The sequence below is a fragment of the Gymnodraco acuticeps genome, unplaced genomic scaffold, assembly GCF_902827175.1.
Source record: "Gymnodraco acuticeps unplaced genomic scaffold, fGymAcu1.1, whole genome shotgun sequence".
NCBI classification, from domain to species: Eukaryota; Metazoa; Chordata; class Actinopteri; order Perciformes; family Bathydraconidae; genus Gymnodraco; species Gymnodraco acuticeps.
Window position 1 is genome coordinate 718,077 of NW_022991046.1, and position 14,922 is coordinate 732,998.

The 14,922-nt window shown below is 41.8% G+C and overlaps 1 protein-coding gene across 1 annotated transcript in view; it reads left to right on the forward strand.

Moving 5' to 3' along the window:
- mfsd4aa (major facilitator superfamily domain containing 4Aa) overlaps positions 1–11,312 on the forward strand; it is a 12,767-nt gene extending 1,455 nt beyond the window's left edge. Inside the window, exons 2-6 of the mRNA XM_034236545.1 lie at positions 5,659–5,722; positions 6,047–6,194; positions 9,512–9,579; positions 10,102–10,225; positions 10,979–11,312. Coding sequence (XP_034092436.1) covers positions 5,659–5,722; positions 6,047–6,194; positions 9,512–9,579; positions 10,102–10,225; positions 10,979–11,031 — 457 coding nt within the window. The 3' untranslated portion in view covers positions 11,032–11,312. The remainder of the gene's footprint in view (positions 1–5,658; positions 5,723–6,046; positions 6,195–9,511; positions 9,580–10,101; positions 10,226–10,978) is intronic.
- The last annotated feature ends 3,610 nt before the right edge of the window (positions 11,313–14,922 follow it).

Here is a 14,922-nt window from a genome sequence, read left to right on the forward strand (position 1 = left end):
GCTATCGGGATGTTAAGAGCACCATGGAATATAACAAAGTGTATCTCGAGCCGGTTTCTCAAACCTACCCCACCTTTAAGTAGGCAAATTAACTCAAACACGTCATGTTACAATTATGTTGCTGCTTGCTACAAAAGGAAAACTTGCCAGTGGTACTTGAGTGAGTGATTAAAGGTAAAGACACTGAATAAAGTAGTTTCATGTGTTTCTCCAGTTCGGCGCTGCTAACCGAGCGAGCTCAGATTGTTGCTCTGATAACTTAAGATCCAGACGTCTGTGAATAAAATCCTTCATCCGGTTAAATATAGTTAAAAAAATACCAATTGTATTAAAGTTCAAGAAAGGATGGTTTGCGGGGAAAAAAGCAAAAAAATTGTCTTTTCTTCAATTCCTGTATGTTTTCATATCGCATGTATTAGAACTAGGGCCGGGACTCGATAAAAAAAATTAATCTAATTAATTAGAGGCTTTGTAATTAATGAATCGAAATTAATCGCATTTTTAATCACATATAAATATTTGACCTGAGAACAGTGAGAAGCAATTTTTTTTCACATGGATTTTAGTATACCATTAGGCCAGTGCTTGAATTGGAATGAAAAAGGTGCCAGTACTCTAAAATCAGCAACTTTTTCAAGTCAATTTTATATATACAGCCCACAAACAAGAATTTGGCTACTATAATGCTGGTGGGTTTGTCTCTTTACTACTGTATATTTTAGAAAGGTTCACTGTACTTAACATTTTTTATGATAGGCAGCGGATATGGCTAAAGCTCAGTAAAGTCAATATTAACTGAAAATATAGCAATCAAAGTCTAGATCTTCTGCTGAAGACACATGAAGCAGAGACCTTTCAGGTGAGAGCCCCTCTGGTGGTGTTCAACATTAATGACAAGGAAACAAAGCTCTGGTCAGAAGCATTTTTTATAAAAAGCTTTAACAAAATTAAGTATTTCTGTACATTTTGAATGCAATCTAACTTTCCAACTCAGAAAACGAAAAACGAAAAAGTGCCAAAAGTCTTCTCACATGGCTGAGCTGCTTTGCAATATACTTCACCACTGAAGAATACAAATATGTATAAAGTAAACTATGATGCAATCTAACTTTCCAACTCAGAAAAATGATAAAGAGCATGAACAAAGAACATGTAAAAACAAATGCAAAATTTGCACAATCTAAAATGAGAAACTGTAACTGCAAGTAACAAAGTCTGAGCCATGGTAAAGAGTTACATTGAACACCAAGCTGATCAGATAACTCCCTGGTTGGTCTGAAGTCCTTCTATCTCCAGGATCTGTACAAATCGGCACATTATGCCAAAGTCTTCTCACTGGGTGAGCTGCTTTGCAATATACTTCACATTGTTAGAAAAGGCTCCAGAAGGCCTTGGGGACATCAGTATCAGGGGCTGGAGCTGGACAGGCTCTTTCATCAGCACTTCTCCTTCCCTTTGCCAGCCAGGACCTCACATACTGTTCCGGATTGAACTGTCCTAGTGATGGTCCATTACATTTAATGAAAACCAGGCTGGACAGTCGGCTGACAGAGAGAGCATTCCTTTTTGCAGTAAGGATATCGTTCATGCAGCTGAATGCCCGCTCACACTCACTAGTGGAGACAGCGATGGTTCGGACTGCTTTCAGTAGAGGCTCCATGGCAGCAGGTGTACGGGATGCCCTGGTTTCCTTGTATTCGCGAAAGCCCTGAACAGTCTCTCTTCTGTCCACTTTCAGCACTTCGCACAAACGTAGCACCTCTACGTCCCCATACTGTACGTCTAACTCCTCTTCAGGCCAACTTCCAGGATGGATAACTTTCATGTCCTGGATTAGCTGATTGTCCCGGGCCTCCCGGCCATGTAATGGGATTTCTCTTGTGCTGACATGAGAGGAGGTTGTGGAAGTCATTCTGTGTCTCAGATTCTCTACCATACTGCGGAAAAACTGACCTGCATGAATCTGTACAAGCCTGCCATTCTCACGCAGGGCAACACCCTTGAAGGACTTCTCAGCTAGAGCTGTATGAACTGTAGTCATGTGTGGGCCAGGCATGGTGACCATGGATTCAAAAACTCGTATTTCTCGAGTTAAGAGCCTATCTGCTGTAGGCAGTGTCATCTCTCTTTTTTGGAGTTGCCGAGAGAGGTCGCTGAGCTCTGTGAGCGCATCGTACATCAGTCCCAGATTGCTGACAAACGTTGCAGATGTGAGCACATCATCCAGGCCCTTGTACTTTGCTCTGTCTCTGGAATCCCTGCTCGTGTCGTTTGCAGCATTTGTGAAGTGATCATGAAGCACTCGGTAGTTTTCCCAGACTGCTCTGACGCTCCTTTCACTTGAAGCCACCCAGCGGATGGACAAAACACGCCCTATCACCAGGAGACGCTGTCCGACTGCTTGCGCACACTGCGCTAACTGCCTCTGATTTTTGGGGGAGGCATGGAACAAGGAATAAAGATTGTCAAAAAAGATCTGGAAATGATTGAGCCCTGAGACCTCCTTGACCACATCCCCAACTGCCAGCTCTAGACGATGATTGGAGCAGTGCCACACAAACAGGCTTGGGAATTTACTACACAACTGGGTAGCAACGCCTGTTCTCTTCCCTAGCATGACTGAAGCCCCATCACATGCAAAAGAAACGAAACACTGACCTAAAAGTCCTCGTTAAAAATATCTTCCAGACACTCCATTAACGCCTTTGTGATGTCATCAGCCGTTGTTCCATCCAACTCGATCAGCTCCCAAAAAAACGTTTCGGGCTCAGCATCAGCTAATGCTGAGCGTAGACACACAACAAGCACCGTTTTACCACTAATAGTGGTAGATTCATCGACCAAAACACAGAGTTTTCTTTGGTTTTCTGTAATGTCTTTTGCCATTTTTTTTCTTCAGCTCATGAGCTATGTGGTCGATGATTTCGCCACAGGTTTTATTGGAGTGCAAAACCCTGCCCACGTTCAGCCCATTCAGTTTCTGTACATTCAAATCAATTGGCATGTCTGTGAATGGCCGGCTATGTTTGCCAATTTTATATGCCGTTCGAAAAACTCTGATAGTGGTGTCTAATTCAGATTTATGCATAGACTGCACTTGATGTTGAATAGTTTCACATGAAGCAGATGTAAGGATGTCAGCAGCTTTTACATGGGCTTGTGATTCTTTATGTTCTTTGATTTTTTTTCTCAGGCTAGCTTGTTGTTTGCCCTTGTCAACACCGAAATGAGACACTGCACACTCACCCCATTCAGTTGACAGTTTCAGTCCTTGTCCAGTGTGTATTCCCAAAGATTTGACATCTCTGCATATCCGACATCCTAGCTTCTTATCTTTAAGAAGGAGCCATGCATTGGTCTTGCAAAAATATTGCACCTGGTCCGTTGTCCAGCAGTCAGGTGCATCGCTTTGCCCGGTGTTGGTGGTGGCAGTTGCGCCAGCAGCAGCTAACATTAGAGGCTCTGGAGGAGGCGGCGGAGCTAGTGCTAATGCTAATGCACTAGAACTTGGAGCAGGAGGATCAACCAAAGAAAGCTCCCCATCAGACACAATTTCCAACACAGGCACAGCATTCTCTGTATTTGAAGTTTCTTCCGGCAACAACCGCTGTCTTTTTGCACTTTTATTAATCCACGCTAACATTTTAGAAATGCTAATTTGTGACGTGACTTGCTTTCCTTCTCTCGGGGGGCGTGCCTGCTCTGTTCTATCACTCTACATAGCCACCCACTGGGTGGGAGTTGCACTGCATAAACACAACACACGTGCATCTAGGTATGTAAATTGTAAAGCATTAAAACATGGTTTTACTAACAGTTTTCAGTATGTTGTTACTTCGGCATTATTATTATTATTATTTTGAAACGTGTATTACTATTAAATCACGGTCAAATAGGTTAATTTTGACATAGTCGTTTCCACCACAGTATTTACATGGAGAAGATAAGCCCCGCCCCCTTTCCAGCACGTTCTGTTTGAATGACAGGAGTAAACAGCTGACAGCCGCTGTGAAACTCCAGCGGTTAGAGCGATGAGAATGTCCGTTTGGCACCTCATGACGCATCTACTGAGTACCGGGCGGCTGTATATATATATATATGGATGTATAATAAGAACGGCGGGAGAGTGTTGAGTACTGGCACGGTGCATGAGTACCGGAGTACCGCCAGCATGCCGGTACTGAGCAAGAAGTGCCGGTACTCCATGGGTCAGAATCAGAAGTGCCGGTACTGCGTACCGGTGAGTACCGGCCCAATTCCAGCACTGCATTAGGCGCATTCACACCGCAGTACTTTTCCCACAAAGGTTCATGAGAACTCTTTGAACCTGGGGGAGGATTAGGCAAATGAAGCCGCTGACGTCACTTCTTCTTCTTCTGCTTTGGGTTTACTGGCAGGCCGCAAACCACTTCACGGCGTATACTGCCGCCCAAAGTCCCCGGCCGGAAGTCCCTGGAGTTGGGGACTGGCTTCAGTAGAAGCTGCTGGGAGTCCCAGCAGCCTCTACTGAAGCCTTCCGAGTAAATCGCCAGAACGCCGACACCTCCTCATCTCCACCGCTCCCATGTTTTATTTTGTGTTGCCATAAGTTAGTCTCTCTGCGTTTCTGCGCTGGGCTAATGCTAATAATGCTAATGCATGGGAAAAAAATGGCGGCTTCACAAAACTTTTTGGGAGTTTTACGGGGCGTGGTTTGCAATCCGCCCAGCCAATCAGAAATATAGCTCTTTCTCACAAGAGAGCCGTACGAAAGTCCCTGCTCTCTAGCAGCTCTCTGCTCTCTAGCAGGGACTTTCGTGGGGGTAAAAAGGTTCTCATGAACTAATTTTAGTACCGGCTCTTTTTGGTGTGAACGCGATAAAAGAGGCTAACGTCCACGCTAGCTTCCACGCTAGCTGCTATATGTTTTGCATTGAGGTGATACTTGAGGCTTGATGTGCTGCGGTGATATGCGAATTCCTTTTTGCATAATTTGCACACAACCGTGCTCTTATCGACGCTTCCATCCGTCCGTTTTTTAAAACAACATTTCCCACTGTTGTTCACTGTGGTTTGTTGTTGTCTGAAGTCATGAACGTTAGTTGGTGCTCCAGTATAATCGGTACGCCTGAAACTCATCCAGTGAGAAACGTTCCGCGGTGCAAAAATAAGTGCGATTTAAAATGCGTTAATTTTTTTAACGCGTTAATTTTTGTGTAATTAATTAATCTTAATTAACGCGTTAAAGTCCCGGCCCTTAGAACGAAATCTAAAATGAAAATTGTAAATAAGCAATCAGTCTTAAATGATATGATGAATTGGAAATGGGGGACCCTGATGTAAACAAGACGAAAGTCTTTCTCTGGTCTGCATCCCCTTAACAATTGTATGTTTTGAGCTGTACTGTACTATACCCAATATACAAGCTGTTAATACACTTTTCACTCAATCAATCAATCAGGGGGGAAAAAATCGCAATGTCAGTTTTTTCCAATATCGTGCAGCCCTACCTTCAATGTAAAACTGCGGATATGCTAGTCAAGTGCTATGTGTCCGCCCATCTAGTATTACTTCAAGTACGTACTTTCTGAAAAGTCATTTTTACAAGAAAAGAGGTGCCTGGATCCTTCTCATCTGGACTGACACTGCCACTTAGTATTATTGAATGAAAGGTTGTAGGATGGAAAACAAAACGACATTGTTACTGATCATCCGACCAGCTATTCTGCGGTTTAAATTGCAGGTATGAATGCACCTACATGTCCACCAGACAAAGACACTCTCCCAACTGAGCTATTTCGGCTCAAAAAGACTTTGGTGGCCTTCATACGGAAAAGACAACAACAACATTCAGTGATGTTTTTATGGAATGAAGGGTGTGCTTGCTGTGCAGTTGGATACAATCGTTGTAATTTTCTTGTTGAAATGTGTAGAAACTAGTCCGATATGTGTTTGATTTTGTTGATATTTACTGTAATATGGGTTACGTTTTGCACGGCAAGTACTTTGCTCTATTGTTGTTAACCGCACACTTCTGTTAAGTTATCATTGCCCATGTTTCTTTCAGCTCGGGGTGATCCTGGTTCAGTGCCTGTTGATGATCTTCTACACCAGCTGTGTGTTCCTCTTCATCGGCACCTGTGTGTTGGGACTGTGCATCAGCAGCGTGTTCCCCTCCATGCTGGCCTTTACAGAGGACATACTCGACTACAAAGGTAAGACCCAATCACATCAACAGAGCTGGCTAGCTGACCAATCAGAGCAGACTGGGCTCTGGTTTCAGACAGAGGGTGAAAAGAGGTGCTGCAGCACAGGCTTTTTGAACATTAAAGCATGGAGACATGTAGAGACACTACATACTGATATACACCTGAACATCAGCAGGAGAGGACTCTTTAAAGTAGAGACACTACATACTGATGTACACCTGAACATCAGCAGGAGAGGACTCTTTAAAGTAGAGACACTACATACTGATATACACCTGAACATCAGCAGGAGAGGACTCTTTAAAGTAGAGACACTACATACTGATATACACCTGAACATGAGCAGGAGAGGACTCTTTAAAGTAGAGACACTACATACTGATATACACCTGAACATGAGCAGGAGAGGACTCTTTAAAGTAGAGACACTACATACTGATATACACCTGTACATCAGCAGGAGAGGACTCTTTAAAGTAGAGACACTACATACTGATATACACCTGAACATCAGCAGGAGAGGACTCTTTAAAGTAGAGACACTACATACTGATATACACCTGAACATCAGCAGGAGAGGACTCTTTAAAGTAGAGACAATACATACTGATATACACCTGAACATCAGCAGGAGAGGACTCTTTAAAGTAGAGACACTACATACTGATATACACCTGAACATCAGCAGGAGAGGACTCTTTAAAGTAGAGACACTACATACTGATATACACCTGAACATCAGCAGGAGAGGACTCTTTAAAGTAGAGACACTACATACTGATATACACCTGAACATCAGCAGGAGAGGACTCTTTAAAGTAGAGACACTTCATACTGATATACACCTGAACATCAGCAGGAGAGGACTCTTTAAAGTAGAGACACTACATACTGATATACACCTGAACATCAGCAGTAGAGGACTCTTTAAAGTAGAGACACTACATACTGATATACACCTGAACATCAGCAGGAGAGGACTCTTTAAAGTAGAGACACTACATACTGATATACACCTGAACATCAGCAGGAGAGGACTCTTTAAAGTAGAGACACTACATACTGATATACACCTGAACATCAGCAGGAGAGGACTCTTTAAAGTAGAGACACTACATACTGATATACACCTGAACACCAGCAGGAGAGGACTCTTTAAAGTGGAGACACTACATAGACTTTTCATTTCATTTTATACTACTTTACTCTACTGTAATATTTATTTTACAGACTTACTGTATTTACTAGTTACTTAATACATTCAGATTTTGAAACACAATAACTAAAGAAAACGTTTTAAATAACATTATACGGTGTCAAACCATCCAACATTAGTATAAGTAATTTTAAAGTGTGGTTTTAGTACTTTTACACAAGTAAAGAATCTGAATACCTTTTCTTCCACTGAAAAATATCCTTCCTAATGTTGTGTGTTAATGACTTGTATAAAGACCATGTTCATACATGCAGCTTCCCTGCTTCTGTGTTTGCAATACACCACAAAAAACTGAACAAACAAAGTAGAACAGCTGGAAGAATAACAAACGACAAAGAATGTGACAAACAGGTTATTGCAATAAATAAATGTTAAGGTAAAATAAGATATGAATGAACAACACAAATAAAATAAGTTACATTCATTTGTTATTGGCTATGGTAGGTTATTGGTTATGTTCACATACTTATTTGATTACATCCACTTGTCTAAGATGACAACAGAGACTTTCGACCCAAACCCAGCTGTTGACTTGTGGATGCAAGCATCTAATCGCAGACTCAACCAGAGAGAAAGTAGTAGGCCTACATCATCAGCTACCATGTCTGACAGAGAGGAAGACAGTGAGGAGAACAGTCAGGAGGGGAGTGATGACAGCTTGTAGGATTACTGGTCGTGCTAATGTTGTCATGTGTTCGCCTCTGCATGTGTGTTCTGTGTTCACCTCTGCACGTGTGTTCTGTGTTCACCTCTGCATGTGTGTTCTGTGTTCACCTCTGCACGTGTGTTCTGTGTTCACCTCTGCACGTGTGTTCTGTGTTCACCTCTGCATGTGTGTTCTGTGTTCACCTCTGCATGTGTGTTCTGTGTTCATCTCTGCATGTGTGTTCAGTGTTCACCTCTGCATGTGTGTTCAGTGTTCACCTCTGCATGTGTGTTCTGTGTTCACCTCTGCATGTGTGTTCTGTGTTCACCTCTGCATGTGTGTTCAGTGTTCACCTCTGCATGTGTGTTCAGTGTTCACCTCTGCATGTGTGTTCAGTGTTCACCTCTGCATGTGTGTTCTGTGTTCACCTCTGCATGTGTGTTCTGTGTTCACCTCTGTGTGTTCTGTGTTCACCTCTGCATGTGTGTTCTGTGTTCACCTCTGCATGTGTGTTCAGTGTTCACCTCTGCATGTGTGTTCAGTGTTCACCTCTGCATGTGTGTTCTGTGTTCACCTCTGCATGTGTGTTCAGTGTTCACCTCTGCATGTGTGTTCAGTGTTCACCTCTGCATGTGTGTTCTGTGTTCACCTCTGCATGTGTGTTCAGTGTTCACCTCTGCATGTGTGTTCTGTGTTCACCTCTGCATGTGTGTTCTGTGTTCACCTCTGCATGTGTGTTCAGTGTTCACCTCTGCATGTGTGTTCAGTGTTCACCTCTGCATGTGTGTTCTGTGTTCACCTCTGCATGTGTGTTCTGTGTTCACCTCTGCATGTGTGTTCTGTGTTCACCTCTGCATGTGTGTTCAGTGTTCACCTCTGCATGTGTGTTCAGTGTTCACCTCTGCATGTGTGTTCAGTGTTCACCTCTGCATGTGTGTTCTGTGTTCACCTCTGCATGTGTGTTCAGTGTTCACCTCTGTGTGTTCAGTGCCGTGTGTCTGGCAAATAAAATCAAGACCGCCTCAAAAGTTACGGTTTATTTCATTTTAAGGATGAGCACCAAGCAACATCTCCAGGTGCTCCTTTGAGAACCAGGGCAACAAAGTTATGTGCACCCCTGGATATAACACAATTCCTAGCACAGCTTACCCTCAGCAGTGCTCACTTCAATGTGAGGGGAAAGCGGAAATCACATACAGGCAACGGGAAATTGTTCCCACCAGAAACATAACTCAAAAACATCAAAAAGAAACAATCTCATAAAAATAAAATTCACAACCTATTATAAATCGTAATTTATAACTAATAATTATGTCTACACATTTTTAACTCTGTTACACATACATGCAAATAAAAGAGATCTGGACAGGTTGATGATTAAACCTCTGATACATGTTGATGATTCTCAATTCCCATCATATAAAACCCTTCATTACATCGTGTGTTTCCTGTGTGTTTCAGGTTGTGCCACCACGGTCCTGGTGACCAGTGCCAGCACCGGAGAGATGCTGCTGCAGCTATTCATAGGATCGGTAACACACTTCACACTCTTTAAATGTCCTTTAATTCACAATCAGTTCATTTAATCTGCACGTTTATGTTTCTTGATACCTCATTGTCACAATAGTGTGTGTGTGTGTGTGTGTGTGTGTGTGTGTGTGTGTGTGTGTGTGTGTGTGTGTGTGTGTGTGTGTGTGTGTGTGTGTGTGTGTGTGTGTGTGTGTGTGTGTGTGTGTGTGTGTGTGTGTGTGTGGTGTGTGTGTGTGTGTGTGTGTGTGTGTGTGTGTGTGTGTGTGTGTGTGTGTGTGTGTGTGTGTGTGTGTGTGTGTGTGTGTGTGTGTGTGTGTGTGTGTGTGTGTGTGTTGTGTGTTAGTGTGTGTGTGTGTGTGTGTGTGTGTGTGTGTGTGTGTGTGTGTGGTGTGTGTGTGTGTGTGTGTGTGTGTGTGTGTGTGTGTGTGTGTGTGGTGTGTGTGTGTGTGTGTGTGTGTGTGTGTGTGTGTGTGTGTGTGTGTGTGTGTGTGTGTGTGTGTGTGTGTGTGTGTGTGTGTGTGTCGGTGATAGACAGTCAGGGCAGTTACTCCTTCCTGTTGTGCTGCACAGTGACGTCGTTCATCAGCTTCTGTCTCTTCCTGCTATTCCTCTCTGTCCAGCATCACCATAGAAACGGCCAAACAGGTAAACACTCATCAGGTATAAACAGTACAGTGAATTTAATCCCAAATCACTTTGTGTACTACAATATCACCCTGGATAATGATCTGATGCTAGATGTACTATTTAGGCTGTGTACAAAGACTTTATCATTTAAAGAGAGTGCGATACCGAAGTGTTGAGATATGACGGGAAGAGGATATCTGTCAGTTTGCACCACTATTATCCGGACAGAATTCATGTATAATTCATTGAGGACGTACTGACCCTTATTTCTCTAAAATAGATTATTTACAAGCAGTGTCTTTGTGAATTTTGGTGGTATAATGAACCAGGAAGTACGGTGTCCGACAGGTGCAAACGCGCTACAACGGCCCTAAACATTTCTATGAGGAGAAACACTATTTCTGAAATAGTATGCTTTTTCTCTTGCAGGTTTATCACAAGGTGAGTTCTTTTTTTAATTCCTGCTTTTTAAACACATGTGCTCTCCAGTACAGGTTAGCTCTGAGTGTTAGCGAGGCTTGCTAATGTAAACAAAGACGTCCAAAACACGTCAGGCATAGTTTCTAAAACATTTTTGTTTTAATATTTGCATGCTTTTTGAAGCATGTTCAGGTAGAATGACAAGAGTCAACATACCGTAAAGGTCCATCTCAGGATCCGGTGGTGGTGGTGTATAATGATATGAGTTCTGGATGTTCGTGTTGTCTCGTTGTATGTCATCAGTTCTCTGTTAATAATCCCTCAGACTAATAGACACGGTTTATCCCTCAGATCCGTCTAAAGGCACGGACCTTAAAGATAAGCCAGAACCCGGAGGTTCCTGATCTGAACGTCCCTGAGAGACTGAGGGGGATACACAGGACCAATGAAAGTGCTCCGATGAAAAGACAGCAGGATAAGAAGAAGCCTCTGACACATGGACTCAGAACAGGAGCTTTACTCTGGCCTCCTCCAAATGAACACGTTTGACGTACAGAACCCTGATGATCAACGAGCAGCTCGATGGATGAGAATTACTTGACTTTATTTAATGTTTGGCACAATTATCTCTTACAGCACTTTGTAACTTTGTCCTAGCCATGACACCTTAAAGAGCTTACGAAATGAAGGACAATACTGTTATTATTACGATAATATATATACTATTATTAATGGGAAATCATGTCATTCATGACAATATGCCCACTGTATTTATAAATCGTGGTTTATTACAACTTGTTGAATAATACACTACCTATATGGATGATGTCGGACTCTGGAGACAGAATCAAGTGATGGTGAGTCGTCAATAGACTCGGTGCACTTTCAAGAACCATACCAGTTTGAGCCACAGTATTCAAGTAGCGGTATAGAGATACAGACGGGAGCGAACATGGGGGTGATGATCCTGGATTTGGCGGAGTTCCGATGCGGCAACAGAACACAGACTGGTATATACATTTGACTTTAATTCATAGAGATTCTCAATAAATAGTAAATCAATAATAATGACTGCTGAAAAACCAGCTTAGATAAATGTAGCTGGTCAGGCTGTTGTAAATTGACCAGCCAGTAGATATTAGGCTGGAATGGTTGGCTGGAGACGGGTTTTGGACACTTCAGCTGGTTTATCCATCTATCACCAGCTTATGTTTAATAATAGTATTAAATATACCCTGCTGGGAGCTTACCAGGATTCCAGGTGACCAGCACACATTAAATACTGGTATGATTATTTAAAGGGATAGTGGAAATGGAACCTCAAATAGTTTCGTTTTAACTTATATACAAGCATAATTACGTACCAAAACAATCACACCTGCATGTTAGAAGCACTTTATTGCAGCTTCCCCGAAGTTTTTTAGAAACGAAATGTTCGACTCAGCCAAACCGGAAGTGACGAAAACTCAGGAAGACGATACGATAACAAACCATGGCGTCTATGCAGAATGAACGTGGAAGGGCAAATATACCAGACAAAGAAGAAGGATTGTACGAGGTATCCAGTGATGATAGCGAGTCAGAAACATCCTCTCGGCTTTCCTACGAAAATGTCGTTTTAGGAACTATATCTGAATCCGGTTCAGTAAGCGACGATGGTGACAATATTGAGCCAGACGATGGACCATTACGTCCTTATTTGTTCGAGCCCGAGGTGATGGTTCACGGCATGGGCAATGGCGAGGATGACCAGGAGCCAGATGATAGATGATGCACCCCTACGCACAAATAATCTTGACTGGTAGGTCCCTAAGCATAGCTCACGCATCTTAAGATCACCTGTAGCCTTTACAAATATTAATCATTGTTAACCAGTTAATCCCGAAGGTCCCCCCAGTGGACCCCTCCCACAGTTTTGTTTCTCTCACATGTCTCAGGGCTTCTTAACATTTATGAAACTATTAATGTTTCATACCCTTTTAAAGGTAAGAAACTCCGCTAACTGACAATAAGAACAATTGTTAGCTAGAAAAAACACAAGAGTAATACCAAGCCTTTGAATTAGCATTGAGTGAAACAATGCTAACGCTTTTTTACACACAACACACGGTAGAAATGCCCTTATTACTATCTTAACTGCACAAACAAGATATACGATTTAAAGCTGAGACTCCACAGATTCCACACATGTAATGTCATCACTGTAAGACCTCGAATTCCTGGAGCTATCAGCCAGAAAAGAGAAAGTAAACAACACCCTAGGATAGCCAGGCTGCCTGTCAAGTGCAGGCTGTACTCACAGTACTGTTAGTCTATCATGTCTATATGATGACTATAGTGTACACATTCGACACTGTGTACCGGATAAATGGCGTTGTACAAAATGGTACAGGCTAATGATGCATTAAATCAACAAGAAAACATAATAAAATACTCACTTCTTATGTATTCCACTTTCAATTTGAGCTAGAGACCGAGGAATCTCGAAACAATCGTCAGTAAAATGACGGGAGCACACGACTGCCGAATTACTCGTCAGCTTCGGCTCCGTGAAGTTTGCCCGTGTTATCTGAACACATTTCACCCACTGACGACGAATGGCTGGGTTTCTTGGAAACGCATGCGTCGAAACGCCATTCTCTGCATTTGCTGTCGCACTACAGCCATACAAAACACATCTATTCACCATAATAAAGGTCGGCTATTCACATGCAAATGTCCGCCATTGTTTGTGCCCATCTTCCTTTGCTCTCGTCATCATCCGAAGATTCCCGACGATTCCCGAAGTATTTCGTTTCATTGAGAAGGCGCAGTAAAATTGAAAATAAAATGAAACTAGGCGCATGAAATTAAAAAAAATTGTTTATTATGCTTATTTTTAATAAAAATACATAAGTTAAACCCAAAATTCGCGGATTTCCACTATCCCTTTAAACAAGAGAACATAAATATATTACAAAGATTCATTGTGTCATGTATTCTGGTATCTACCAAAATAAAGACATTGTATAGTGTTCATAACAGTATTTTAATTTAATAAATAGCTACTTAATATAATAAAATACACAGTAACAATACAATAATTATACAAATAACAACCAACCTGCAAATCAACCTACACATCAAAATAAATATTATCTAAAACCGGTGCATTTGAGTTCAAATAAAAGTAATACATAGAATTCAATATTTAAATGGTAACAAAAACCGTAACACTATATATGATAAGAACAAGGCAACAAAGAAAGTGTTTTTTGTTTTTCCTTGTTCATGTCCATAATGTTTCCCGTTGTGTCGCGTCCAGCAGAGCACACTGGGGGGGGGGGCAGGAGCTCCAACAAGCCGTGTAGGACAGAGAGTGAATACACATACTATACAGAGATGCTGTGAGAAACCAATGTGAGTTTGGAACATTGAACAATGTAAATCTAGTAGACCTCAACAATGGAATTATGATCAGTAGAAATGGCCGTGTCATGGGACCTTGAAGTTATGACAGAATCCGGGGTGATTAGTTAGAGATCTTTTATTATTGGTCTCACACATCTCTTCCATTAGAAACACTTCCTCGACAACTCTCGAACATCGAAATGCCACTTAAGACAAGCAGCCTGTAAACATTTGAAAAAGCAACAAACAAGTAGAAAACTGGACGAAACAAAGCATGATTTTTTTCAAAAGAAGATTCTACATTTTAACGTAAGGGAAAACATTAGAATATGCAAATGACAAGTCCTTAAAGACTTCATGGAGGAAACTTTCAAATGGGCTCGGAGTTTTTAATCAAGCTATTTTATAGTTTATCAAAGTTACTGCAGACATGCAAGATAAGCTACCAATTCTATTGGGCTTTACTATAAATTCACATAAATAAATATTCTGTGGTAGTGCCTAATCACAAAGTCCTTGGAGTTATATTGTAAAAGACTAGATTTATTGTATAAAATACGAAGTGCATAATTGTTATCCTCCCTTTGGGAAAATATACATTTCTGAGTAAGCAAAACGTCGACAACATGTCATCAAAAAGGAAAGTCATAGAAAAGCGACAGAATCCAATACTACAGGAACCCCGTTAAGTGCAAACGTCCCATCACAACATTTGCATGAACAATATCAACACTATCAAAACATTTACATATAAAACAGATTTAGATTTCTCCCCCATAAAGCTTTGATTCCCGAAAACAGCCAGCATGGGGCCGCCGCCTCCCAAACACGAGGAACACAACATTACAAAAATAAGCACATGCACATTAAATCAGAGAATAGCAGACGTCTATCTATCTGGCCAT